The 27,202-nt window shown below is 28.5% G+C and overlaps 1 protein-coding gene across 1 annotated transcript in view; it reads right to left on the bottom strand.

Moving 5' to 3' along the window:
* Nucleotides 1–9,139: 9,139 nt before the first annotated feature.
* LOC100203286 (alpha-N-acetylglucosaminidase) overlaps nt 9,140–27,202 on the bottom strand; it is a 34,502-nt gene continuing 16,439 nt past the window's right edge. Inside the window, exons 7-9 of the mRNA XM_065818357.1 lie at nt 18,525–18,719; nt 10,419–10,623; nt 9,140–9,940 (exon numbers count right to left, since the gene is read on the bottom strand). Coding sequence (XP_065674429.1) covers nt 9,331–9,940; nt 10,419–10,623; nt 18,525–18,719 — 1,010 coding nt within the window. The 3' untranslated portion in view covers nt 9,140–9,330. The remainder of the gene's footprint in view (nt 9,941–10,418; nt 10,624–18,524; nt 18,720–27,202) is intronic.

A 27,202-nucleotide genomic window follows, 5' to 3' on the forward strand; every position in this document is an offset into this window, starting at 1 on the left:
ATTTTGTATTAAATTAGAGTGTAATTTGTTAAAACTCTTACGAACTAAATTAAAATGGGAACCACCATACCTGGAGCTGCTAGCTTTGATAATGTAAAATACAATTGTATGATTTTAAAGGTACAATAAAAACAACAAAACAACTATGATGACATTAGTTCATTGTTTTTATAGGAAGACAACCAGGAAAAAATTTTAAGCGATAAAGAGTTTGAATCAAAAAGTAATGATAATAATGACATTAGATCACCGTTAAGTGAAGAAGAAGAATCTGTGGAAATCTTAAGTGATGAAGAATTTCATACATCAAGTTATAAAAAGTATGATCAAGTATCTTTGATCATTTTCTACTTATGATGTGGAATTGCTTACCACATCCTTTGCAACTAGCAGTGAAAGACAGTTGCAAAGTTTTACTTGCACTGGCTGCGATTTCTAAATTCTGTGACCATTCGTATTTCATCATACACTCGCTGTAGTTTCAACAGTTTATCAAAACGCATTAGGAACTAACAAATGCATTAATAACTAACAAACGTATAAAACTTTACGTATAAAACTTTACGTATAAAACTTTACGTATAAAACTTTACGTATAAAACTTTACATATAAAAGTTTACCTATAAAACTTTACGTATAAAACTTTACGTATAAAACTTTGCGTAAGTTACGTAAAAGGTACAAATTTTATTTTTACTTTGCAAAAATAGCTTTTTAATAAAAGTTGTTTTAATAAAAATTGTTTTTAAAACACTTATCCTCTATTTTATTCACTTGATCACATCACATCACAATCACGTCTTCATTGCATTTAAAGCATTATTATTAGTTATTATACTATTCTTATAAAATGTTATAAAAGTTATAAATGAAGGTTGCTTTTTTTATTTAGCAAAAGCTAGTGTGATCCGCGTAAACGGAACTCGGTGGATATCATACATGGTAAATGTCTTGGAGAACATATTCAACGGCAAAGATGCTCATTGATGCTTACTCCACAATCTCCGTTGCGCAGAGTTATAATGCAGCTCAGAAGTCAAAAGCATCTTACTTCAAAAAGAAATTCAAAGATACAACTTTTTGGTTATCCGCTGTTTTTCTTCTAGATGTATGTCATGCACTAGCAATACTTCCTAAGGTAAGTTAAACTTGCTTAACTTAAATATAGTTATAAAAATTTAGTTACTATATTTCAACTTATCTTTTTATATTTGTTATATTTTATCTTTTAAGGTTACACAGAAAAGTAATGTCACTGTCTTTGAAGTAAAGTCTGCCTTAAGGCATAGCCAATTTGGAAAGATTTCAAAATGACCCAAGATCTGGATGTCATTGTAAAAAACTTCCTACAAAGTTAATGATAGACGTATTTCTCAAAGCATTAGTGTATAAATTGTTAAAACAATAAAGACCAATCTTCAAAGCCAATATACTGATTTGCCAACTGGGTTAGATGATATAGAGGATTTGCTTTGCACTAAGAAGTAAAAGTTGACTAATCTTTCTTAAATTACAATAAAAAAATATGCGCAACAGATGCTTTCAACACCAGTATTAATGCAGTAATTATTAATAAAGCTGTCAACAATCAACTAATATGCAAAGGTGGATAAGGAAAAACAATCAGCCCCAAAGCAACAAAAGACTACTTCTGTTAAAATATTTTGACGATCTTTAAAAGTTGTATTTAAAGTTATTCCATTATCGATATCTCTTTGTAACTAAAGTTACTTAACAATACTAAATTATATATATATATATATATATATATATATATATATATATATATATATATATATATATATATATATATATATATATATATATATATATATATACATATATATATATATATATATATATATATATATATATATATATATATATATATATATATATATATATATATATATATATATATATATATATATATATATATATATATATATATATCGGTGGGACCAGTGCAAAAATTGTAATCCATTCTTTTTTGTTTGTTTTGTTTTAAATATGGTCAAATTAAACTTTGTTTTTAATTTATTTGCCATTAACCTGCGAAGACAAAATAAATTTAGTTTAAAAAAATACAGTAAAAACACATTCAAACCTCAAATAAACTAAGTTAATGATATACTCAAATCGTAAATAAACAAAAAAAAATAATGAAGTCATGGCAAAATTATGCAATAAACAAAAACAATGGAATCTTAATTAAGATCTAAAAAACCAGAAATGAGTACAACTGAGAGGTTAGAATTAGCAGACTAAATAAATTGCAAAATGACTTAACAATAAAGCTGCAAAATAACTTTACAATAAACCTGTATTATTTGTCCCAACTAATTGATATCATCAACTTACAAATCAATTTACAAGCTATTTAAAAGCTTATTAAAGTACTAAATAAACTGTTCTTAACACACTTAATAATCCACCTACTAAACAGCAGAAACTGCCTCATATTATGCTGGAGTTTTAAGTTACAAAAAAATATTGCGTCCTCACCTTTAGATTTCAATAACTTTTAATGCTAAAAGCTATATAGCATGTTATTTCATAGGCAGTTTTTAACTTAAATAAAAATTACAATTAACTTAAATTGAATATGTAAAATTGCCTCTTATATAATTTGTATGTTTTTATACGCCTGATTACTTAGTTTATGATTTATAAGGTAAACATCTAACAAACCCAGCAAACATGCTGTAGCGGAATTTGAAATGAAATATCTAGTGATATAATTATCTTCAACAAAATCTGCCTTAACAGACCTCTAATCCATATACTAAAGCTCTCAATAACTTCTGGAATTTTCTTTGGTGGACTTAAATTAGCAGAAGTAATTCCTGTAATGTAATTCCTGAATGTTAATGTAATGAATACTCGGACATAACTAACTAAATACCTATATCAATACTTTCTATAGTAATTTCATAACTTTTCGAACGTATAATTTATAATAGAATCTATAATCGCTTCGCTAAAAACAAGTTAGTTCACCCAAATAAGTTTTGATTCCAAAAAAATCTCCTAACTGAGCATGCAATCATTGAACGAGTTAATCTAATAACTAATGGTTTTAAACAAACCAAATTTACTTTTGGAGTTTTTATTGACTTATCAAAAGCATTTGATACAGTTAAACACTCCATTCTATCAGATAAACTCTAGCACAATGCACAGTGATCAGGAATAACTTAAAATTAGGCCAAAATTAATTTTGTCAAAAATATTTATTCAAAATTGCTGAAAATTTACTCTCAGATGTAAAAAAAGTAGACAAGGAAAGAAGATTTAAAATATTTTTAAAAGGGTTGAGTATGGTCAGGAGGTAGCAAATTTTACTAGACCCCCCTCCCCACCACCTCGCCCTTGAGCAATTTTTGCTAATTAAGTTTTAAACTAATTATTATTTTGAAAACCAAATCAAAAATTATGAAAATAATTAGTTAAGATGATCTATACGTTTTATATTTCATCTAAATTGAAAAATAAGCTTTAAAATAAATCAGCATTGTGTTATTCATTATGTTCATATACATCTTTGTAATCTATTTCCTCAGTAACTAATTCATAATTTTCTTCATCTTCGTCTTCATTGTCATACTCATTGTACTCATTATCAGTTTCATTATCACTTTGGATTTCATCAATGGTATTTTTATTTGATTTTTTAAGTTCTAGAGCGCTCTTTGATAATTGAATTGTTTTAACTTTACTTCTATCTTAAGAAATTATTATAGTTGATATTATTGGATCACTTGTTATAAGAAGATAGTGAAGTTGGTCCTCAATTGTATGGAGTCTTGTATCTTTTCTTGAATGGTGAAGTCTGAATTGTTTATTATCTTTATTTCTAGATTCTTGAGCTTCTTCTGAATATAATCCAATTGGCAACAAGAACTTTGAAATTATTTCAGAACTGTGAAGCAATCTCTTATGCATAGATACAGGCATATAAAACCAATTATATTTTTCACAATAAAGCTTTGCTGTTTTAGTGCAATATTCACTGAATTTTATTGTATCTATCTCATAACTTGAATTTATTATGTTCAAAATGTTTGCTAAACGTTCTATTAATTCATTATCTATGCCTGTAATAGAAGAAAATAAATCAAAATATTTAAATGCTCGTCTGGCAGTATTACCATCATTTGAAGTTCCCGAACCACCTTGCCTAGGAAAGTCTACTCTTAACCCTAACTCTTCGATGAATTTATTTTGTGATTCATTTTTTTTTCCACAAACTTCTTTGTCGTCATTACCACGAATTTGCCATTTTTTTTATTTAAGTCTGTAAGAAATGTGTAACAAACATTCAAAACACCTTATCCGAGCATGCAATGGCGAAAGACCTAATTCAATGCTATCTATATTAGAAGTTGGAGTTGGTATTGAGCCACATGCAATAGAATTCATTTGTTTAGGAGAAGCTGAACATATACTATAAACTTGTTGTGAAGAAATTGAGCATATTGCATTGGCAGCCTTACCGTCAATCATTGTTAATTTTTAATTAAATTTAACTTTAGTTACAATTACTTCTAAACCATTTATCAACTCAAACTCTGAATCCTCTAGTAAATTTATTTGATTTTGAATATATTTTTTTTCAAATTTCAAAATAGCTTCTGATTCCTTTAGATATTGAACTCGTATTGGTCGACAAAATCTAATTGACGATGGTTTAGGGTTTGCCCAAACAGAAATGTTTCCAAATGAAAGATCCAAAGGAACAAAAGTGGTACTAAATAAATTAGAGTCTTTTGAACTATCATTGTCAAATTTTTGCTTATATTCACTTTGACCAGATGCACCATCAAACCCCCATTTACAACTTAATATTCCTTTTGTTTTATCGTTATTCTCTAGCTGCATAATTTGAGTTATGATTGAATCAATTTGAAAAAAAAGGAATTATTGTGTGATCAAGAAGACTTTGAAGTTTAATTTCAGCACTTTGCTCCCTAAATATAATGCCATCAGGATAGCATTCTTTTCTTGCTAATAAAATATCACTATATAAAGGATATATATTTGCATTTCTTTCCTTAGCTGTAATCCTTATTTTCTGATAAGCTCTTTGGGACAAACCAGCTGAGACCATCAAAGCCAAACCTTTCTTTGGAGATAATTTTATAATAGGTTTTTCATTTTTAATCATATTAGCTACTTTATTGGGTTGACTGGGAGAAGAAATCAATTGGTTTAAAGTAAAACACAGACTATAGCATTGACTTCTCCTTGAACTTACTATAGCAGATAAGATCAACTCGTCATAAGTATGGTTTGTTCCCATTTTTTTACTCTTTTTTCTTTTTGTTCTGCTGCTTGATTGTTCCCATTCAAGGCATTTTCTTCCGAGTGTTTGCTTTTCATTTTGATACGTTATGTTATTAAAAGTTGACGCAATGGAATGTTCTTCTAATTTTTCTAAAATAACTAGACCTGATTGAAGCCAACTTGCTTCTTTAATTTCAAAGCGATCACGTTGTCGATTATAAGAATAAAGTTTCTTTTTTAAGTTTTTAATAAAATTTCCCATTATTTTTAGTATACTTCTATATTGTTTAGAAGAACGCAAGTCTGTCTGATTAACTTCCAAAATGTAACCAAAAAGTAAATTTTGAAGCAATTCATTTTTATCAACTAAAACTCTGTCTTTAATAACTAAATAAAGCTGATGTTTAATAAACTTTATATTCATTTTAAACTAAAAAGAGATATAAATTATTTTATATTTTTTTTTCATATATATATATATATATATATATATATATATATATATATATATATATATATATATATATTCTACAACAGAGATAGCTACATAAGCTATGTACTAGAATAAAATTAAATTAAAAATTTTGTTCAGACGTGTCAGGAAAAACTCGCAAAACATGAAAGTTGCTAATTTTTTCTATAAAATGAACTTTTTAAAACTACATTACTTCCGAATGGGGCAAGTTGGGGCAGCTAACTTTTTTGATTTCTTATAGAATGATACAAACTCTCTTTAAAAAAAGAATTAGCTTCGTGAAGGAAGTCTAAGGTAAAAAGTCCTAGCACCATAAAAAACCGTTTAAAATCGTTAAAAAAGCATTTTTTAAATGCATTTTTTACAGCTAGTATAAATGCATATTTAAATTTTTTTTATAAATTAAAATAGAATTATCTATTATCTTTGCATGTTATAAAAACTAAAATAAAAAACTTTGTATATAAGGAGAAAATTAAGTTTTAATAATGATAAAATTTTAATGAAAAAAAAGCTGTTTTCGATCAATTTCAAACGTATATTAACGTTTAAATATGTTATTTCAGTATTTATTTTTTTATACCATTAGAATCATAGGAAACAGTAGAAAATAGTTAGCTGATAACATTATTGATATTACGCTACTAAAAAAACTATATTTTGGCCAAATTTTTAGTGTTTCTGAATCACTGTGCAATGGCATAATTAATAAAACTTACAATTAGATTAAAAGTTGTCTTGCCAAAAGAAAATATGTATGGAATATACATTCTTGAGTATTTAATGTTTTATGTGGAGTACCCCAAGGATCTATCCTTGATCCACTCCTGTTTTTTAATTTATATAAATGATTTTTGCAATGCGATTTCAAAACTGAATTCATTCATGTTTACTGATGATACAAACCTGTTTCTTACTAACAATGATATCAATAAAATGCAGACAAAAATATAAAAGTAAATAAAGTTAATAATATAACTAATAAACTCAGAGAAAACTCATTACGAGCTTAACTCAGAGAAAAGAAACCACTTAATGTTCCATAAAAAAACACAAGAAAAAAACCTTCCTCTTAAGTTGCCTGACCTTATCTTAAATGATAAACTTATTAAAAAACAAGTCAGTATTAGATTCTTATGAATTTTTATTGAGAATTCATCCTGGCTTCCTCAAATAAGATATATTATATCTATGATTATCAATATAATTGATAATTATCAATATAATATGATGCATCGAGTTTGTTTGGATGTCAACAAACAAAGTCTCAAGCTAATATATTTTGGACTAATTCATTGCTTTATCAGCTATACAAATATATCATGGGTAAGTACGCAACCATCAAATCTTAAACAAAATTATAATTTACGCAAACATGCGTGCAGAATTATTTATTAAAATTCGCACTAACGCACTAAACCTACAATGAAAGATATGAAAATGATCGCCATTTAATTTTAATGTATCGATTCAACAAGAATCTTTCTCATGAAAACTTTGAAATAAATAGATATGAAAACTATTATCTAAGAGCAAATATAAGAAACACACTTAAACTGCCTCAAAACTTTAATTAATATATTGAATACAGATTGCATATCGAGGGTTAATTTTATGGAATATCTATCAAAAAGAATTCAAATGTATGGCAAAGTTATTAAGTTCTTTTAAGTTTTTGATCAAAAAAGCAATTTTAAAATTTGAGATTTATTTGTGTTTGAGTAATTCCAAAGTTATTTGATTTGATTTTAAGTTTTTTTTTAATCTTTGTTTGATTTACTGATAAGCGCAGCAGTTTTATGCCCATTAGGGTATTTAAATTAATATCTTTATTCTATTGAAAATATATACAGGGGCTCTATGAAAAGATTGCAATGATGTATTGTCATCTTCATATTCCTTGAGCTCCTGTCTGTAAATTCTTTATTTTATAAAGATCGTTGTAAAAATAATGTTATATTTTATATACAAAAACGATGCTTGATGACAAGATTTTACTATCTTCTTCGTTTAACGAACATATTTTTTTTTCTTTTATATATATATATATATATATATATATATATATATATATATATATATATATATATATATATATATATATATATATATATATATATATATATATATATATGTGTGTGTGTGTGTGTGTGTGTGAAAAGCTTAATGAAAGGTGGGGTGGGTGAAACATTTTGTTCAGGTTTAATAAACAGGCGAGTTCTAATAAACGGCCAGGTAGGAATTTTTATTTTTATTAGTGAGTTTATACTTTATAATTTTTAAGGCAACTTTATTCTAAAAGTTCTTTTTATTTAGTTTTATAGTACAGTTTTTTAATTGATAACAATAAACAAGCGTAGAGGGCCTTAACAAAATATAAGAAAAATATTCAAGTCGAATGCTACAGTGATCAGGGATGAGGAGTCCATAAAGGACTCCGGCTTTATATCTCTACTCTTTCCGAGTCCGTTGTGTCCAGAAGCTCTAAACATGTTCGTTGACTTATTATCTGCTATAATAAAAAAAATTCATGAGATTTAATGACTTGAAACTTATTGTTTTTAAGCCTGGAGTCCTGGAGTCCTTGCCGCCATTATACCTAAGGACTCCAGGCTCGAAAAACGATTGTTCCTCTAACCTAAAAGTCTTAATTTTTTTTTCTATTCGTAGTCCATAAACTTATTTATATTTTTAGAGCTCCTGGATACCAAAAACTAGGATAAAGAAATCTTTTTGTGACTTTCAAATCCGGAGACCTTTTTGGGACTTTGGATTTGAAATTTTCAAATTTACTAAAAAAAATAGCGAATCAATGAAATAAAGTTTGTTAAATAAAAAACCTTTAAGAATTGGCTTCTTAAAAAATAACCAAAATTAGAAAAACGGGTTTATTAAATTTTATCCTGGTGTCGTAAGACCACGGTAAAACATTAAATATCTGAAGTTTTGTGCACAACAAAAATTCACTACTGAAAAAAAATTTACACAATTTTTGTAAAAAACTCTAACACTCTAATTTTTTAACTTTCGTGTAACATTGTATTACTATATCAATAAGATACATAAAATACCCTTACATACACAAGCATGATTGAAAAAAAAAATTAAAAATAGATAATCTTAAAAAGTTAAAGAAAGTAAAATTTAGGAACTATTTATTTTTTCTAGGCTATTTAAGTATTTAGGGACTAAAAAGTTCCTAATACTTAAAAAGCTTAGTTGAGCAACAAAAATTCCAAAAATGCTAAAGTTAACTTACGTGCATCATATCGTGTTTGAGAATTAGTAAATCTCATAACTTAAAACACAGGATGCGTTTAATAACAGTGTTATTTAAAATATCAACAAAAACCAGAAGAAAAAAATACTAAACTAAATTTTAAAAAACCTTTAAAAAATTTTATGACTATATATAAAGACATATACAATAAATAAATAGAAGTTAAATACACAACAAATAATATTGGTTAAAAAGACAGCAATAAATAAAAATAACAAACAGTATTTCTGCATGACAAAATATGTATGCTTTTGATTGCATACAAATATCAATCATAAAATAAAAAAATTAAAATAACAATGGCGTATCAGGTACTTTAAAAGCTTTTTTAAAAACCGTCATAGATATTTCTGATTCAAATACTTTCTCATACGCTCTCAATAGCTGATGCGATATGTCGAATGCATCCCCTGTCGGATCAGCAGAAAATTCTTTAATTTCATCGTTCCATTCTTTTTCAAATTGCAGCACTTTCGACACAAATGCGCTATCATCGTAAGGAACATCGCGTTTCAAGGAATCGGATAGGAAGTTGATAAATATATTCCAACGTTCAAAATAAAAAGAGCCCACTAAACCAGCCCAATTTTTATTTGCATAATCGTGAATTTCACCATTAGGCCCCCAGAAAGTAATTTGATTTTTAGCATTATATTCTAGCAATTTTGTTTCATTCAAAGTATCGCCCATTGATCTAGCTGATTGAATCCACCTACCGAGTAACGAATACTGATCTGTGGCTAGCAGCCTATCCATGTCTGTCAGAAGAACTGTTATTTTAGAACCATATTTTTCTACATCCAAGGTGGACTTGTTAAAGTAACCCGAAACCATCTGTGTATAAAACATAATTGATAGATCCTCTAACACTTGGGTACCAAGTCGAACCAAATCATTCCTAGTAAAATGAATAGTTAGTAGAATAGATTTTAGGAGAACTTTTTTTAAAAGTCTACATACACAACTTTTGACTTTTTAAAAAACTGATCTCAGATCGGGATAATAAATAAACTTTTGGTAATTCTGCATATTCTAGATCTGGATCCAATTAAATATAAATGGACCATGAAAGTATTTCAATAACACCAGATAATAAGATACATTTGCTTCACCTAGTTGAAACTGAACTTCATTCAAATAAAAAAGTACTATTTATAAAATGTATTGTTTAATTTAATGTTTAACAAAATAAAGCATAAAAATAAAAAAAATTTAACACACTGAAGAAGTTAAAAAACTTTCAGTCTAGTTCTCCACAAGCTTATAAGCCTTAGACAATCAAAAGTGATAACGATAACCAATCAGAATTTTAAGATGAGTTATACATTTATTATGTATAGATTTGTTATGACAGTAAACAAGACAGAAATTATTACCTAAAGGTATCAATTAAAGGCATGTAATCACTTCCTTTAACCATCAACTTCCAGGCATTGTATAAATCTTTTACAGAATACCACATGTGCACAGGTAACTTTGCATTTAGTCGAGGACGCATTACAGGTATTCGTCCTTCATAGCCACCATTCTCTATTCCATCATTGCAATTGTAAATTGTATCAATAAGAATTAGCCATGCATCTATTTATGAAAAAAATATAAAAAAAAATAATGTGAAACTTAAACTTTTAACCAATTTAGAAATCATACAAAAGGTGGAGCTAAAATTTATTACATTCATACTAGATTTACATAACATAAATTTCATAACAATTGCAAAACTTCAATGCTAACAAGAAATCAAAAAAAAATACTTTATGAAATAAATTTTTTTTTATAAAAAACATAAGTTTTTATAAGCAACTAATCCTCACACTGGCCCTCAACAAATTCAAGATCGATAAAAATGTCAATGAAAACTGTTTTCAGATCCTTTAAGAACATCTTTTGTACATCACAAATCTGTTGAAATTAAAATCCTATCTGCTTGTCCGAGATTTTTGTCCAATTTAAAAACTTGATAGGATAACTAGATCATTTGTTTATATTTCTGGTTTTTAATTAAAATAATTTTGTATTACTAAATAGCTAAGAACTCTATTAAACTAAATTAATGAAGTTTTGAGCTTTTATTAAGTAATTATAAACAGAAATGACAACAAATGTTAGAAGTAATAACAATGATATTATTTATCCATATAAAAATAAAGTCTTTATCTTTGACATCTTTAGTTTTTGGAAAATTATGAATTAACTAACTTATGTCTTTAAAAACAAGTATTGAGTATTATGTTTAAGATATGCCTAACAAATCAGCAAATCATGATGAATCTAGAGTAAAACCACCATGTGGGAAAAAAATAATTTCAAAATAAAGCCTCAGCAATTTGCTATCACAGAAAAAATAGCTAAACAAATTAAAATGTAAATAAATTCAGATTTTGACATAGCAAAAAGGAAATATCCTCTTAGTATATGTGGTACCTGCAGAATAACACTAAATTAGCAAGACAAAGATATTGAAAATAGAAAGTAGCCTAAAATGCCTAACTATAAAGACATATTATTGATAAAAAACTAGAACTAGAGGAGACAGACAATGCAATTGTTATACATGCATCACAACAAGGTATATTGGTTATCAACCCGTCCTTAAAGGAAGAGGTTATAAAGGAAGATTGACTTTTAACATTACTGAAGACAGTGGTTTACTTGCTGCTGCCGGAATTAGGAAGGTTTCTTTAAAATATTGTTCAGGTAAATATTATAAGCTTTGACATAATTTGTATACATATAATAATAAACGAAGAGAGTGATATAACTGCTGTTTATTCTAATTAGGTTAGATAAGATTCTTTTTGTTTTTGTAGCTAACTTTAAATTAATTTAGCCACTTCAATAAATCCTTGTCCATATTGCTATATTAAATTACGGTCACTCTGAGGATTAATTACACAGGAAGAAGGAAATATATGTGATGTTAACTGCAGTATTCGAAATCTTTGCAAACATATGGTGATCTGAGAAAATGCTACAACAGCTAAAGTTAAACAACATGTTTTAAATTATTTTCTGTTATCAATGTAATAAAAAAGGATGCCTTAAACACTATGAGTACAATGAACCTTCCACTTTTTAACAAACCAGGTTCTATATTAGTTATAGCTAAATGCTCTCTTCCTGAATTACGATTTAATACAAAAATTCGTCTATCATGTCTTTTGGAAGGAAATTTTGCCACTTTTAGGTAGAGAAAAAGCCATGCTATTGCCCTTAAATTTGAAACTGATTTCAAAAAAATACCAGGTGAGAATTTAGATAGAATTTAGATAGAAAATTTAGAGAAATTTAGAGTTTTTACTAATTAATATCAAAATTAATTAACTCGTAATATTTGTTTATGGTGAGGTTTATAAATACAATGCATGTCATAAGCTACTTTAACATGCAGATAAACTTTTTGAAGCTGAGGTCCTTGGTAAAGTTAGCCCATTATTGTTGTTGCCTTTCGTTTCATAGCCAAAAGCAATCAACAATGGTGTCAAATGTTGTTTTGGAACTGGAAAGGTTACTCACAATATATCTCATTATCTGCAAGTTTTGAAAACAATGTTTCAGGCAACAGATTTATCTCTAAAAACTCTAAAAATGCACATAATTCTTGAACACCATAAACAATGTCTTTGTGAACTAATATCAGAATATGGACTAGGATTTGTATCTGAACAAGCTGGAGAGTTAATTCATAGGGAATTTTCTAAGTATTGGTTGCGATATCAAATTAATATAATCACCGATAAATCGTATGGGGAGCGATTGATGAAAGCTGTTGTGGAATTCAGATAAAAGATGTTGTGGAATTTAGTTCTAGACATTTATAACACCTTTATTTTCTATTTATTTTAGTTTTATTTGTTTAAAACCCATTTTTTTAACATTAATTATGAAAATATCGATTAAAACAATTTTTTACTTCTTGATTCTTATTCTTTTAGCAATTGTTCCAATTGAATTTAAAGTATGCAAAAGCGTGGTTTTATTGGGTATTGTAGATTTATAATAACTTTCAAAAGTATTTTTTTATTTCAGATAGCTGAATTAATTTATAACTAATAACAACTTTATAATAAGTTTTCTCTATTACCATATACCAGATGAAAAAAAAAATGTTTTGAAATTTATGACTAAATTAAAAGTTAGTTAAAAATCATGGACAAGCAGCTAGGATTTTAATTTCAACAGATTTGTGATCTACAAAAAAAGTTCTAAAAGTATCTGCAAACAGTTTATGTTGACATTTTTGTTGATCTTGAGTTTGTTAAGGGCCAGTGTGTCCTACAGTATATAATTTTTTATAAGAAAATTATATTAACACAACATTTTTCCTGCACTAAAAAAGATTGAGACAATATAACAGCAAATATATACACCATTGTCAAATGATGTTTAATTTATCATTAATAATTGTTTGCCACCTTATATACATTACAGATGATGCAATACACCACACTAATTGTATTCTGTTTTGTTTCTGGGTTTTTTTTTAAACATCTGTTAAATTTTATATGTTTTAATAGAAAAAGCTTTGCTTTTGATTCAAGTGGCAGTATATGCAAAAATGATTTAAAAAAAGCCAAAAATCAGAAATGCAGAGTCCCAAAAGGACTCCGGCTTTATATCACTACTTTTTCCAAGTCTGTAGTGTCCAGAAGCTCTGACATGATTGTTGACTTATGATTTGCTATAGGAAAAAAGTTCATGAGATATAATGACCTGAAACTTATTGTTTTTAAGCCCGGAGTCCTGGAGTCCCGGAGTCCCGGAGTCCTTGCCGCCATTATACCTAAGGACTCCGGGTTCAAAAAACTATTGTTCCTCTAAGCTAAAAGTCTTAATTTTTTTCTATTAGTAGTCCATAAACTTATTTATATTTTTAGAGCTCCTGGATACCAAAACCTAGCATAAAGTATTCTGTTTGTGACTTTCAAATCCGGAGTCCTTTTTGGGACTCCGCATCCCAGTCAAAAATAGTGTATTTGTATGTCAAAAATATTTGTCAAATAAATCAAAAATAGTGTATATATATATTTGCCACACCATGATGATGACTGATATATTTGGAAAATTTACTGTTGCCTAATGTTTATATACGTAAAAATATTAGATAATATTAATAATTAAAAAATAGGTAAATAAAAATATATATATTTTTTGTTTATAAATTTACTTTCCAAATACAGTACATCCAATTAAAGCTTATTAGCAAAATGCGGTATATCCCTTTTATAAAGATCCACGTACCAGATATTATGGAAAGCTTATAAACTATAAAATGCCAAAATATCTTGTAATAAATAATTTTATTTAGCATAATGTATAACTCTGTGTATTTTGTTTTGGTAGTTATATTTTAATGATAATGTGAATAAAAACAATGTTCTGTTAAAGTAATATAAACCATTATATTTATGATTGTGAATTAAATTTATTTTGAGGAAGTAAGAAATAAGACTATATGGCTATATTACAAAGGACAGGCTAGAACACTTAATTTAAAAGTGCCCTATTTCTTACCCTTCATAAGTAGGCTATAGGAAATTGGCTTGGAGTAATAGCAACAAAGTACTAATTCCAGATGGTCTGCATTGAACATTATTTAACCGTACTTATTTTAAATGTTTTTCTTGTTTTTACAAATTTCTTTTCGGCTTTAAAGTCTAAAAGTTGATCAAGTCATAAATAAAAACTTTGCCATGTCACCAAAGAAAGTTTCTGTAGACAGCAGGTTCTAAGATCTGCTCAAACTTTTTATTATCCTGCTGAACACTACCGAATACTCTACCTGTTGCAAGGTAGTAATTTCTTTGTCCATAGCTGAGATCTGAAAACAGACTAAGAATTAATGGATCAGAAAATGTATTAAATTGTTTAAAGCATCTCACTTATCTGCATAGGTAATTAATTTCTTATTTTCATCTCTATTTTTTATATTATTTGTCCTATTAATGGACAAGTATTATAAAATTAACGTCATTGTTAATTTTTTTAACGAAAAAAAAATTTTTTTATGAAATATTGCATTAACGGGTGATGCGGAAGTTATCGGACAAAATAAAAACGTCAATAACTTATTTATAAATAAAAAAACAAACTACTATTATATTTTTTTTAAATAAAGCATTTATCTTTTAACAAAAATATATTACTTTTTATATGAAAAAACACCACCATCTGCAATCGATCTCAATTTTGCTTTGACACCTTTCATATGCGACTGTAAAAAGTTTAAATTAATTTCTTGTAGTTTTAGTTTAATGCGATCAATCAAAACTTGCTCTGTTGAAGCTTGCCAATCTCCCTCGTAAACCTTCTGTGCCAAATGTCCCTAAAAATTTTCAATTGGTCGTGCTTGAGGCACATTTGGAGGATTGGATTCTTTATAAACGTAATAGACATATTGGTCCATCCAATTTAGAGAATCTTTAGAATAATGAGAACTTGCTAAATCTGGCCAAAATAAATAGTTTAAGTCTCCATGATACTTGTGAATAAATGGAAGAGGTCGTTTTTCTGAACATTCATTAATATAGATTGATGAATTGATGGCTACAGCCTTGGAAGTGCGAAACAATGGCTCGGACATACCACGGTCAGATATGGCTGTCCACATTAATAATTTTTTTTGAAATTTCTCTTATCCTATAAAACGGACACTTTCTGGGCATGTATTTTTGTTGTTTGTCTAGTATCCAGAATTTCCAGGCATGTTGTCCCCTGCAAAACAAAAGTATTTTTCTTCATCGATGACTAGAAGCGATTTTGTGTAAAAGAGTTGGTTAACTGGTTTCCTGCTTCTTTTCTTTGCCTTTATTTGTTGTTCTATAGTGTATTTTGGAGTCTTTTCACGTTTTCTATATTTAATATTCATTTTTTTTAACTGGCAACCAATTGTCGATTGATTTACACCGAATTTAATACCTATTTTTCTCTGACTGACCCCTTTTCGATTGTTGACAAGTCTCGTTAATTCGGCTTTCTTTTCTCTAGTCCAGGATGTCGGACGACCAGGGTGCTTTCTATCAGATAACAATTGAACAGTTTCAAGTCATTTTAGGTTATCATATATTGTACTTCGAGCAAATCCTTCCTTTTTAAAATGATTTATGATTATTTATTTTTTTTATATTAGGTTTATTTACAAAAAACATTTTTAGTCGCTTTCGAAAAGATACTCGTTCAGCTGCATTTAACCTCATTTTAAATAATTGTGTTTCAAATAATAAAGTTTATATTTTATAGAACGTTTATGCCTACGCATAAAACCACAAAAATTAATTATTATGCTCAAATAATGAAATTAGGATTTCGCCCATAACTTCCGCATCACCCGTTAGTCTAATTTTTTTCTTTGCAAAAAAGGAATTGTCAGTTTAACAAACAAAAACAAAAAAAAGTATTATTATTGAATGATTTCAATTAAAAAAACCCGACAAAAAAATATATTTAAACTCATTAATATAAAATATATATATATATATATATATATATATATATATATATATATATATATATATATATATATATATATACAACCCTCGGAATTAGGGTCGGCATTTGGCAATGCCGACCTAACTGCCGACCTAAAACACCAGAACACTGCTTGATATCATTTATCAGGAAGTCGCTAATCCAGTTGCATGACATTTGATATTCCATATGACTTAAGTTTAATTAATAACCGTTCATGAGGTACCGTGTCAAAGGCTTTATTAAAGTCAAGATAATAAATATCTACTGAAATGTTAGCTAGCAATTTACTCAAAAGTTAGCAATTTATTCAAAAGGTCCATTATTTTAATAAGATTTGTTACACAAGATTTCCCCTTTACAAATCTATGTTGATGTTTATTTAATAAACCATTATTTGACATGTTTATATATTGTGTCAGATGTATTTGTCATATGTATATATATGTCATATGTATATATAGATATATGTATACATGTGTCACATATTTTCGAGTACTTTAGAGACTATTGAGGTTAATGAAACTGGACTGTAGCTGCTAGCAATTAAACTGTTCCCTTTTTTAAATATTGGGGTTATGTCTGCTAATTTCCATTTAATTGGTACTCTTCCAGTTTTGAGCTTGTGTTTGTTGATCTGCTGTGAAAAAAATTAAGATTTATGGAAGTATATAGTCTACATTATATTATTTAAATTTTTAAATAGTATAATGTAGAGTGGCTTGCGAGTAGTGGGTTGGCGACCTGCCAACCCACTACTCGCAAATTTCAATGTAAAAATGTGGCTCTCCAGCTCCATGCACAAATACTATTATAATATTGAAAACAAGATAAAGTAGCTGAAAAAAGCAAGATGAAGTAGCTGAAAAAAACAAGTTGAAGTAGCTCTTTGAAAACTGGAAAATTATTAAAAATGGTAAACTTTTTCCATCTTAAAAGATTGCCAACCCCCTGATTTATACAAATTATCAAATCCATTATTTTGTTATACTACATTTTATTAGAAATACTTTGCTTTCAATGTGAAACTAGATTTTAAAGATAGGCACATTCCCGGGTTGTGATTCTGCACTGTACATAAATTATGATAAAATTTAACATTATCTAGAACTAGGCTGTCAACAGGTACACAGGCACCTACCCATTAGTTATTACCTGGATAGCATTTGATAATGCTACCCAGGTAGTAACCTTTATCCCAAATTATCCAAATGTTACCATTATCCATAGAAAAACAATATATATATATATATATATATATATATATTGCATAATTTACAGATGATTAATTATATATATATTTTTTTTAAGTTTGCAATTAATAACCGTTGTATAACAACTTAAAAAAATAAACTTGTTATGTGAAAGAAGATCTTGAAGATCTTGTCAAAAATTTCAATATTACGATTTCTTTACCATGGTAAGAATTTCGAAAAAACATAGAGGAATCCATCATCAAAGTTTTAATGTTTCTTTTTGTTCTCTTAATTTTCATAGCTGGAACAATTTTTTTTATTATTGACATAATAGCAATCACTTTATTTTCTATTTTAATTTTTCTTAAGAGCAAGCCTTTGTAATTACAAATGATTGTATATATTTAAAAAATGTTCATAATTTGAAAGTTGAATTAAATTTTTTTTTCTAAAATAATTAAATTTTTTTTTCTAAACATTTTACTTTTAATCACTTTTTGTTGAAGTTGTAAACTATTACTTTTACCGCTATTTAAAACATTTTTGTTTTTTGTTTTTTAAATTTTTTTTCTTAAGGGGAGGGGGAGGGGATAATTAACTGTTGGTGTAATTTTATAAGTAAGGTCTCTGAATGTTTGGCAAGAGGCAGGGGAAGGTAAAAATTGCCAGAAAATTGTTAGCATAATTAATGGACAGCCCCTTAATGGATTTTATATAAGCAGCATAACAAATTTATTTAAGCTTCTTTTAAATATAGATAATTAAGTTACCTTATATAAATAATGGTGTCAAAAAATCAATAGAACCTAAAATAATAACCTGAAACCATTTTTGGATAATCTCCATATCTTCTTTTAATATAGGATAATGTCCAATCAGAAATATTAAACTCTTCATTTCTCCATCCCATTTCATTCATTAGCTCAAAATTAATGTCATTTTGATTAATCCCCTCTGGAGTCATTCCAGTGCCAATCATAAAAGATTTGTAAGTTTTTCTAGCAGAAATTACACCTATTTCAAATAAATAAATTAAAGAAATTGAAAATATTATTTAGAAATTAACTTAATTAATAGTGAACTTAAATTTTAATTTATAATTTTAATTTATTAAACAAAATATAATCAAAAAAATTTACTAAAATGCGGACAGTTACTCAGCTCCTACAACGGCTTTTAAATATATAAAGTAAATTTTTGAAAAAGTGAGGCTACAAAGTCTTGAACTTCAATTTTAAGTATGCGTTTAAAAATATATATTAATATGCTAAATAATATGTGAATTATTTGCATTTATATTATATCATACTTGTATATTCAACTTAAAAAAAAAAGTTTCTTTCAAAAATAAACAAAAAGTATAATAAAAACTTTTAGTTTAAAAATTATAAATACTACAAGATTTCCACATATATAAAAAAATCTGCATTTTTAAACTGAAGCTTTCTCAGTACAGCAGGCTTTTTTAGAAAAAGATGAAAAAAACAACACGAATTATGAAAGTAAAGGTTGATGCCCAACCCAAACTCTCAGTTTACACAATTAAAATTTTGAATGCAATATTGAATACAATGAGCTGATTACACTGGTCAATAGAAAAATGTACTGGAAACAAAAATAGCTGAAATATTCAAGGGTGCTGAACACAAATCTGATATTGAAAAGTTTTGTTTCATTGCATCACAAAGAAGAGGACACAATCAATACAATATCCATTTATTCCAAGTGCCTTGAGACCAGCATCTTACGGTGAAGGTCTTCCTGTGCCAGACCCACCAACCAACATACCAACTGATTTCAGTGATGATAATGATGCCAATGACAATGTAGAAGCTTCAGAGCCATCAACTTCAGAAGATGAAACATTTCTAACTACTGCAGTTGACAATGATCCTCATATCTCAAAACTAACTTAATGATCTGGTTCAGTATTTAGGACTACCTGAGAGCAAAGGCTGAGCTATTTGGATCCTGCTGTGAAATACACTTATTCTAACATCAAAATGATGTTAGAATAAGTGTATTTCACAGCAGACACAATCAGTTTGGACGGTATTTTTCAATGACAAAAAAAGTTGTCTATTGTCATAATGTGGCTGGTTTGATGGATAAACTAAAGATTCAGTATGCTAATGGAGAATGAAAACTGTTTATGGACTCATCAATGACAAGTCTCAAGGCTGTACTCCTACATATGAAAACACTCTGACATAAGTTCCAATTTCTCATGCAGCTAGATTAAAGGAAACATATGACAATATGAAACAAGTTCTAGTCAAAATCAAGTATGAAGAACATCAGTGGCAGATTTGCGGTGACTTTGTAGCACTTACTATAGGATTAAAGATCAGTTCACAAAATTCTGTTACTTTCTCTGTGAGTGAGATAGTCAAGCAAGGGTGGATCATTACATCAAATGGGAATGGCCTAAGAGACAATCCTCAGAACATAGTGTCAAGATGTGATTCATGTAAAACTCGGCCTGATGAAAAATTTTGTAAAGGCCTTCAATCAAGATTGCGCAGCATTTAAATATTTAATTTTCAAGTTACCTATGTTAAGCCTAGAGAAAATCAAGAAAGGTGTATTTGTAAACAAATATTCCACAAATATGCAAGTTAATGATGGACATTAAGTTTGAAAACACCCTTGAAGGAGATAAGAAGACTGCCTGAGAAAATTTTAAATTGGTGGTGAGGATTTTTATGGGGAACCACAGTGCTCATAATTACCAGAAGAATGTTGAGTGCCTGTTTGACTCTTATCATACACTGGACTGCAAAGCTACACCTTCTACACAGTCATCTAGACTTCTTCCCGTCCAACTGTGCAGACATGGGCACATAAATAGTGAAGGCTTTCATCAAGAGATCGCTGAGACAAAAAAGTGGTGCTAGAGTCAATGGAGCACCTCAATGATGGCAGATTACTGTCCAGAAGCTGTCTACAAGCGAGCATATAAATGTCCTAGAGTGTCTAACATAAAATTACTAAACGTTTTCTATTGTAATCTATGTATAATACATGCATAAACATAATAAATTGTACTAATACATAGCACAAAAACTAAAGCTTACACAGTGATTTCAATATATTTGAACTCAGCATGAAAAACTGCACCAAAAAAATATAATTTCTGTTCTGTTATGCATAACCGATCCCATTGTCTACAAATTGTCTGAAAAATATTGCAAAATCAGTGATAATTACTTTACAGTGGTATTACTAGAAATGATAAAGAATAATTTAATTAATAAAAGAAAATTTTATTCAACAGATAATTTTTTATTGTTCTTTTGCTTTAAAATTTTAAATTATTGAAGAACTTGTATGCAGGAAACTTTTGTACTAATCCTACCTCAAGTTCTAAAAAAAAGCTGCAGTAAAAGTTTTCAAATTTTTAAAAAAGTAATTATACATAATTATACATTAGTGTTTATTATACTATTAATTATTAATATTACTAAAACTATTAATGTTATAGTGTTAATTATACATAAGTGTTTAGGAATTTAAATTTTTAATAATAAATAATTTTAACTTTTAATTAATTTTATTTTTAAATAGAGAAATCCATAAAAAAAAAATAGTTTAGCAACCAGATGGTGCTTCTTTGCACATGAATGTTTAAAAATATTTCTATTGACTTAAATACAGCATTGTATTTAAATCAATTGACATATTAGGCAAAAATAACTTAGACTGATCACCCTGTAGCAGTAGATTCTCTAGACAGAACTTATAGGGCAACAATTACAGTCAATATGCCACAGAACACCTCATCAACAACAATCCAAATATTTTTTACACCAACTTAAAGCTAAAGAATTGTTGTCCTAGTTATATTCACAATTGTATTTATCTTTGAAAACTTGTATCACATTGGGTACTGTATCAGTAAACAATAATTTAAAAAACAACCTGTGAAGACCATTGCTATCAGTATTGGGTAAAAAGCAACAAAGGTATGTGGCAGCTGTTTGAGATTTACATGGGCAACACATCCTGGATTCACTAAGATTCTGAATATGTCTAAGTTCAAACCATCTAAAATGTATTATGCAGGCCTTGTGAGCGGGAGTGATCGCTCCGCACATATGAAACACGCTCGTAAATGACCTTTTGGGCACAACAAATAGCGCTCGCTAGTTTTATTGCAAGAGTAAAAAATCGCGCTTGTCTGAAGAACTTGCTAGGGAGAAAATTATAAATTGATTTTATAGAAAACATTTTAAGTAAAAATTTTGTGCTGAAGTCAAAATATGTTTAAACAGTAGAGTTTGCATATTGTTAAATAGAGAAGTTATCTTCGTAATAATGTCACACATAACTTATGTGTGACTTTTTTACACACATAACTTATGTGTGACTTTTTTGTGACAATTTTAATTTATGCGGTATAAGTTCAAATTAAAAATAGTTTATTTCTTCTATTTGAAAACTAAATCCAGCATGTTTTTTTTTTTAATTCCAGTTGAACTTTATTATATTAGGATTTAACAAAAAACTTCTCTTAACTAGAACTTTTTCTCAATTGACAACAAATTCTCTTAACTAGAACTTTTACTTTAAATTTCATATAACTCCATGTAATAAATATCAAAACTTGCAACACTTCAATGAAAATTCCAAACTTAAATGTTAAAAAATTAAGTATCTAGAAAATGTTGGACGAAAGTCCAACATTTTCATGTTGTCAGAAAGTTAAAACGATTAACTTAATTAAAAATTAATCGTTTAAAAAAAATGCAAATTTAATTGACCAGAATGTTTTTAAAAACATTCTGAATGTTTTTAAAGCATTCTGAATGTTTTTAAAGCATTCTGAATGTTTTTAAAGCATTCTGAATGTTTTTAACCCTTTGAGCATGGGGAGCCACGACCGTGGCTTTACCGTCAGAGCACGTAGAGCCACGATCGTGGCTTTGAAAGTGTTCTTCAAAACTATGACTTTTTCTGCAAAAATACCGCTGTTCATAAATTAAAAATGGTACCATTGAATAGAGCACATTTTTTTCTATCTTTTGGTATATTGTTTGTGTATATTTTGTACTAAAGATGAGTGACAGCGAAGAAAGTTTTACAGAAGAAGAAAGTTGTACAAGCGAAGAATATTTAAGTAGCAGTGATGATAGCTTATTTGATGAAGGCACAATATTTTTTATTGAAAAGTTGTATACAATATTATTTAATTTAAATATATCACTAAATCTAAGCATTTGAAGTTTTTATTTTTTATGTAGACTCCAGTTCTGATGATGATGCTGGTGTTGATGATGTTTTAGATTTGTGGCTTCCTGTTGTAGGAGATGATAATGGCCCAAATGTTTTTCCTTTTACTGGTGTACCAGGACCCAAACATACTATTTCCCAAGAGTCAAAGCCCATTGACTATGTCGACTTTTTTTTCACAACAGAATTTTTAGAAAATTTAGTGACTTATACAAACCAGTATGCTGATGCATAGATACAAAATAACCAACAGCATTTAAGATCCCATCCATTGTCGATAGGTCATGTATGGATAAAGCAAGGAAAAACAAATCTTTCAGAAATAAAGGCATTCCTTGGTGTTGTTATTAATATGGGTCTTATCAAAAAAGGTAGTATTAAACTATATTGGGATATTAGTCATCCTTGTGCTTCCACTCCCTGGTTTGTTACTCACTTCAATCGTGACCGTTTTCAACTTTTGCTTAAGTTTATTCACTTTACTGATATCTCTATCCCTAATCAACAACAACTAAATAAGACTTATAAAGTTCAGTATTTAGTTGAACATTTTAACAAAAAATTTCTGTATTTTTATATTCCTCAAAAAGATATTTCTATAGATGAGAGCATGATTGGTTACAAGGGAAAGACACCACATCTTCGCCAATATATGCCAAACAAGCGTCATTCTTGGTTTGGAATAAAATTATGGTGTGCTTCAGACAGCACCAATGGTTATTTGTCTCTGTTTGAAATTTACAAAGGAGGAAAAGATCCAGATGAAGCAGCTGTTGGCCATGGTATGACTTACAACTTGGTTTTTCGTCTTTTGCGTCAAACCAACCTCCTCCATCAAGGTTATCACTTAGGTATAGATAACTATTATACTTCTCCACAACTGCTATTGGATCTATATCTACATCAAACCACTGCAACAGGCACAGTGAGAGTAAACAGAAAAGGTCTGCCAGAAATCTGCCTTAAAACAAAATTAAAAAATAAAGAAGTTTGCGAATATAGAAAAGGTCCTTTGTTATGTGTTGCATACCAGGATGGTAAAAAAAAACCTGTATTACTGTCTACTGTTGCCAAAGCAGGTTTTACTGAATTGCGTAACAGAAGAGGTAATTTAGTTATGAAGCCAAATGTTGTTGCCCTTTATAATCGAACCATGGGAGGGGTAGATTTGGGAGATGCACAGCTCTACGTGCACCTGTCAGAGCGTAAGACAATAAAGTGGACTACAAAAGTTGCCTTTTCTTTTTTTGGCAGGGCTGTTTTAAACAGCTACTTATTGTATAAGGTTACACATGAACAATTATAATTATACACTAATTATACACTAATGAACGTAAGCCCATGTCAAGAATAAGTTTTATGATGGCAATTGTGGAAAGTTTAGCTGGAGGGTATCAACCAGTAAAAGTAGTAACGAAAAGACGAACATCTAGGGAGATTGAAGTGGCTAGAAGTACATTTGTACCATATCCACTTCCTCAACACACAGCGATTAACTATCCTTTATATGGTCATAACCTTGTCAAAATTGGTTCAGGAAAAAAAGTTTAATGTGTCGCTGGGCACCAAACCCGTGTCCGCACCAGTTGGCAGTGTCAGTCATGTTGTGTTGGACTGTGCCCTGGATGCTTTTCTAATTATCACACAACAGTTTTAAATTAAAATACATTGCATTTCTTAAATTCTTTTAAAAACTACAAAAAATAAACTAAAACTCAAAATAGTTGTTTTTTGATTTTTTTTTTTTTTTTAGTTTAATTTCTCCATACGGCGTTTAAATTTTGTCACGCGCTCAAAGGGTTAAAGCATTCTGAATGTTTTTAAAGCATTCTGAATGTTTTTAATAATATAAACAATATTTTTATTTTTATTTTTTTTAATAAAATATTTTTATTTTTATTTTTTTTAGTGTAAATCATACAAGGAGTGTTGCTACATCGGCTATTTTATAGCCTGACTCGCATTGGAGTGCTGCTACATCAACTATCTTAAAACCTGATTCGCAAGGGAGTACTGCTACATCGACTGTGGGTTTGGTTGGAGCAGGCAGTCTATCAAGTAATAAAAAAAAAAATTCCAGTCTTGCATTTTAATTTTTACTTTTTCTCAACAAAATATAGAAAAACTTTCTGACAACCAGCTAGGGGTTATAATTTATATATATATATAGGTTATAATTTATATATATATATATAGGTCATAATTTATATATATAAATTAGTTAGGGGTTATATATATACATTTATATATATATATATATATATATATATATATATATATATATATATATATATATATATATATATATATATATATATATATATATATGTATATATAGTGGCTGCATTAGGCGTAAGCGGTGTTGGCAACTGCATATTACATATATATTAATTATAACTGATGACATTTTTACATTTTTTTTTTGCTTTGCTGGACAAAAACATGTTTATTTGTAGGTTTCATCATCAAAATATATTACTTCAGCTTTAAATAAATATCATTTTTTAAGTATCAACCTTATTCTGACTGCTTCTGATAACACAAAACCATCTTTTAATATTGTTTATTGTTTACTGGCTCTAGGGCCTAACCACGCCATATTGTCTTGACTTTGACACCTCACTTTGATCCCCCTATGTCTCTCTGGTCTTGGTCCACAGGTTGTCTGTGGACTAAGACCACATCGAATACTTCTAGAGTCAAATTTTTCAGAATCGAATTTGTTATTTTAATGACATCCAATGCTAGAATCGAATTTGTTAAAATGTTCTAGAACCAAATCTGTTATAAAAATAAATATTGATAAATGTAAAGATTAATAGCGAAACTCAATACCACAGACGGTTAGTTTATTCCTTGTCTAAAGATTAAATTTATTGCTTTCCTTGTAGACTTTTTTCACATACACAGACTCAGATGGTAAACAAAAGATGTTGTGACTGGAAAGATCTGAGTCAGATATTGCATAGACATGAAAAAAAAGAGGACACATGGAGTGCATGATTAAATGGATGGAGTTTTATAACAGAATCAATCACGGAAAAACAATAGATGAGGAAAATGAGTGATTGATAAGAAATCTCAAAAATATTGGTATAATTTGTTTGAAATATTGATAGATATAACAAACTTTTCAGCCTCACACAATCTGGCATTTAGACGTCTCAAGTCACTTGACCTGGACAATAGCAGAAACAGTGGAAATTTTATAGACTTATTTATGTTGTAACCTATATATGATCTGTCACTAAAGGAGCACTTGCAATAAATTAATGAAAAGCAAACTGCTCAAAATTATCTGAACCTCATTATTCTAAATGAATTAATTACATTGATGTCTAAAACAATTATTGACGAAATTAATGCCTTTTTGCTCAATTGCACCAGAGATGTATGTCGCGTTGAACATATGTAAACAATATTGGGATTTTGCAATACCTGACCAATAAAGGAATATTTTGTTGGTTTTATCGTCATTACATAAAATAACGGACAGTATTTAGCAAATTCTATATTAAAAGAAGAGACACAATGGGAGAGTAGAAAAGGAGCATTAAAAGCTATACTGTTGCAATTCGATAATGTTATCGAATGAGTGAATAACTTAAAAAATAAAACGGATGATTCTGAAACTCTAAGTGCTGTAAAAACAGTTTTGAATGAAATGTTTTGAATTTATTGTGACTATACATGTGTGAGATTTTAAATAATATAAAAGAACTATGGCAATCGATTCAAGTGAACTTAAAAGTTTCTGTTGATACTTTACGTTCATCTTTTACTTGGATTCAAGAATTTGGTGATACTGGATTTGAGAAAAGTGTTGCAGATGCTCGATTGTAATGATTTAGGTACAATAATTTGGGAAGGTGAAAGCAGCGACATAGATACTTTCAAACTTTATGAAGAACTGCAAAACTTTAAAACCCATTTTATTAGAAGATAAAAATGATGCAAAACAACTTATAAAGTACATTTTAGAAAATAATTTTTAAAAATATATCGAAATCTTTAAACAACAGTTAGAATCATGCTCACAATTCCAGTAAGTACAGCTTTTGCTGAGAGAAGCTTCTCAAAAATAAAACTGATTAAAACAAACTTAAGAAGCACGATGAGCCAAGAAAGACTATCTGCATTATCTGCTTAATCCATTGAAGTTGAAATAACCGCTGGTGTTAGTTATGGCACAATTTTGAAAAGATTTAGCAAGGTTAAAAGCAGAAAAGTTCGCCTATATATATATATATGTATGTGTGTGTACA

This window comes from Hydra vulgaris, chromosome 14 (assembly GCF_038396675.1).
Source record: "Hydra vulgaris chromosome 14, alternate assembly HydraT2T_AEP".
Lineage (NCBI taxonomy): Eukaryota > Metazoa > Cnidaria > Hydrozoa > Anthoathecata > Hydridae > Hydra > Hydra vulgaris.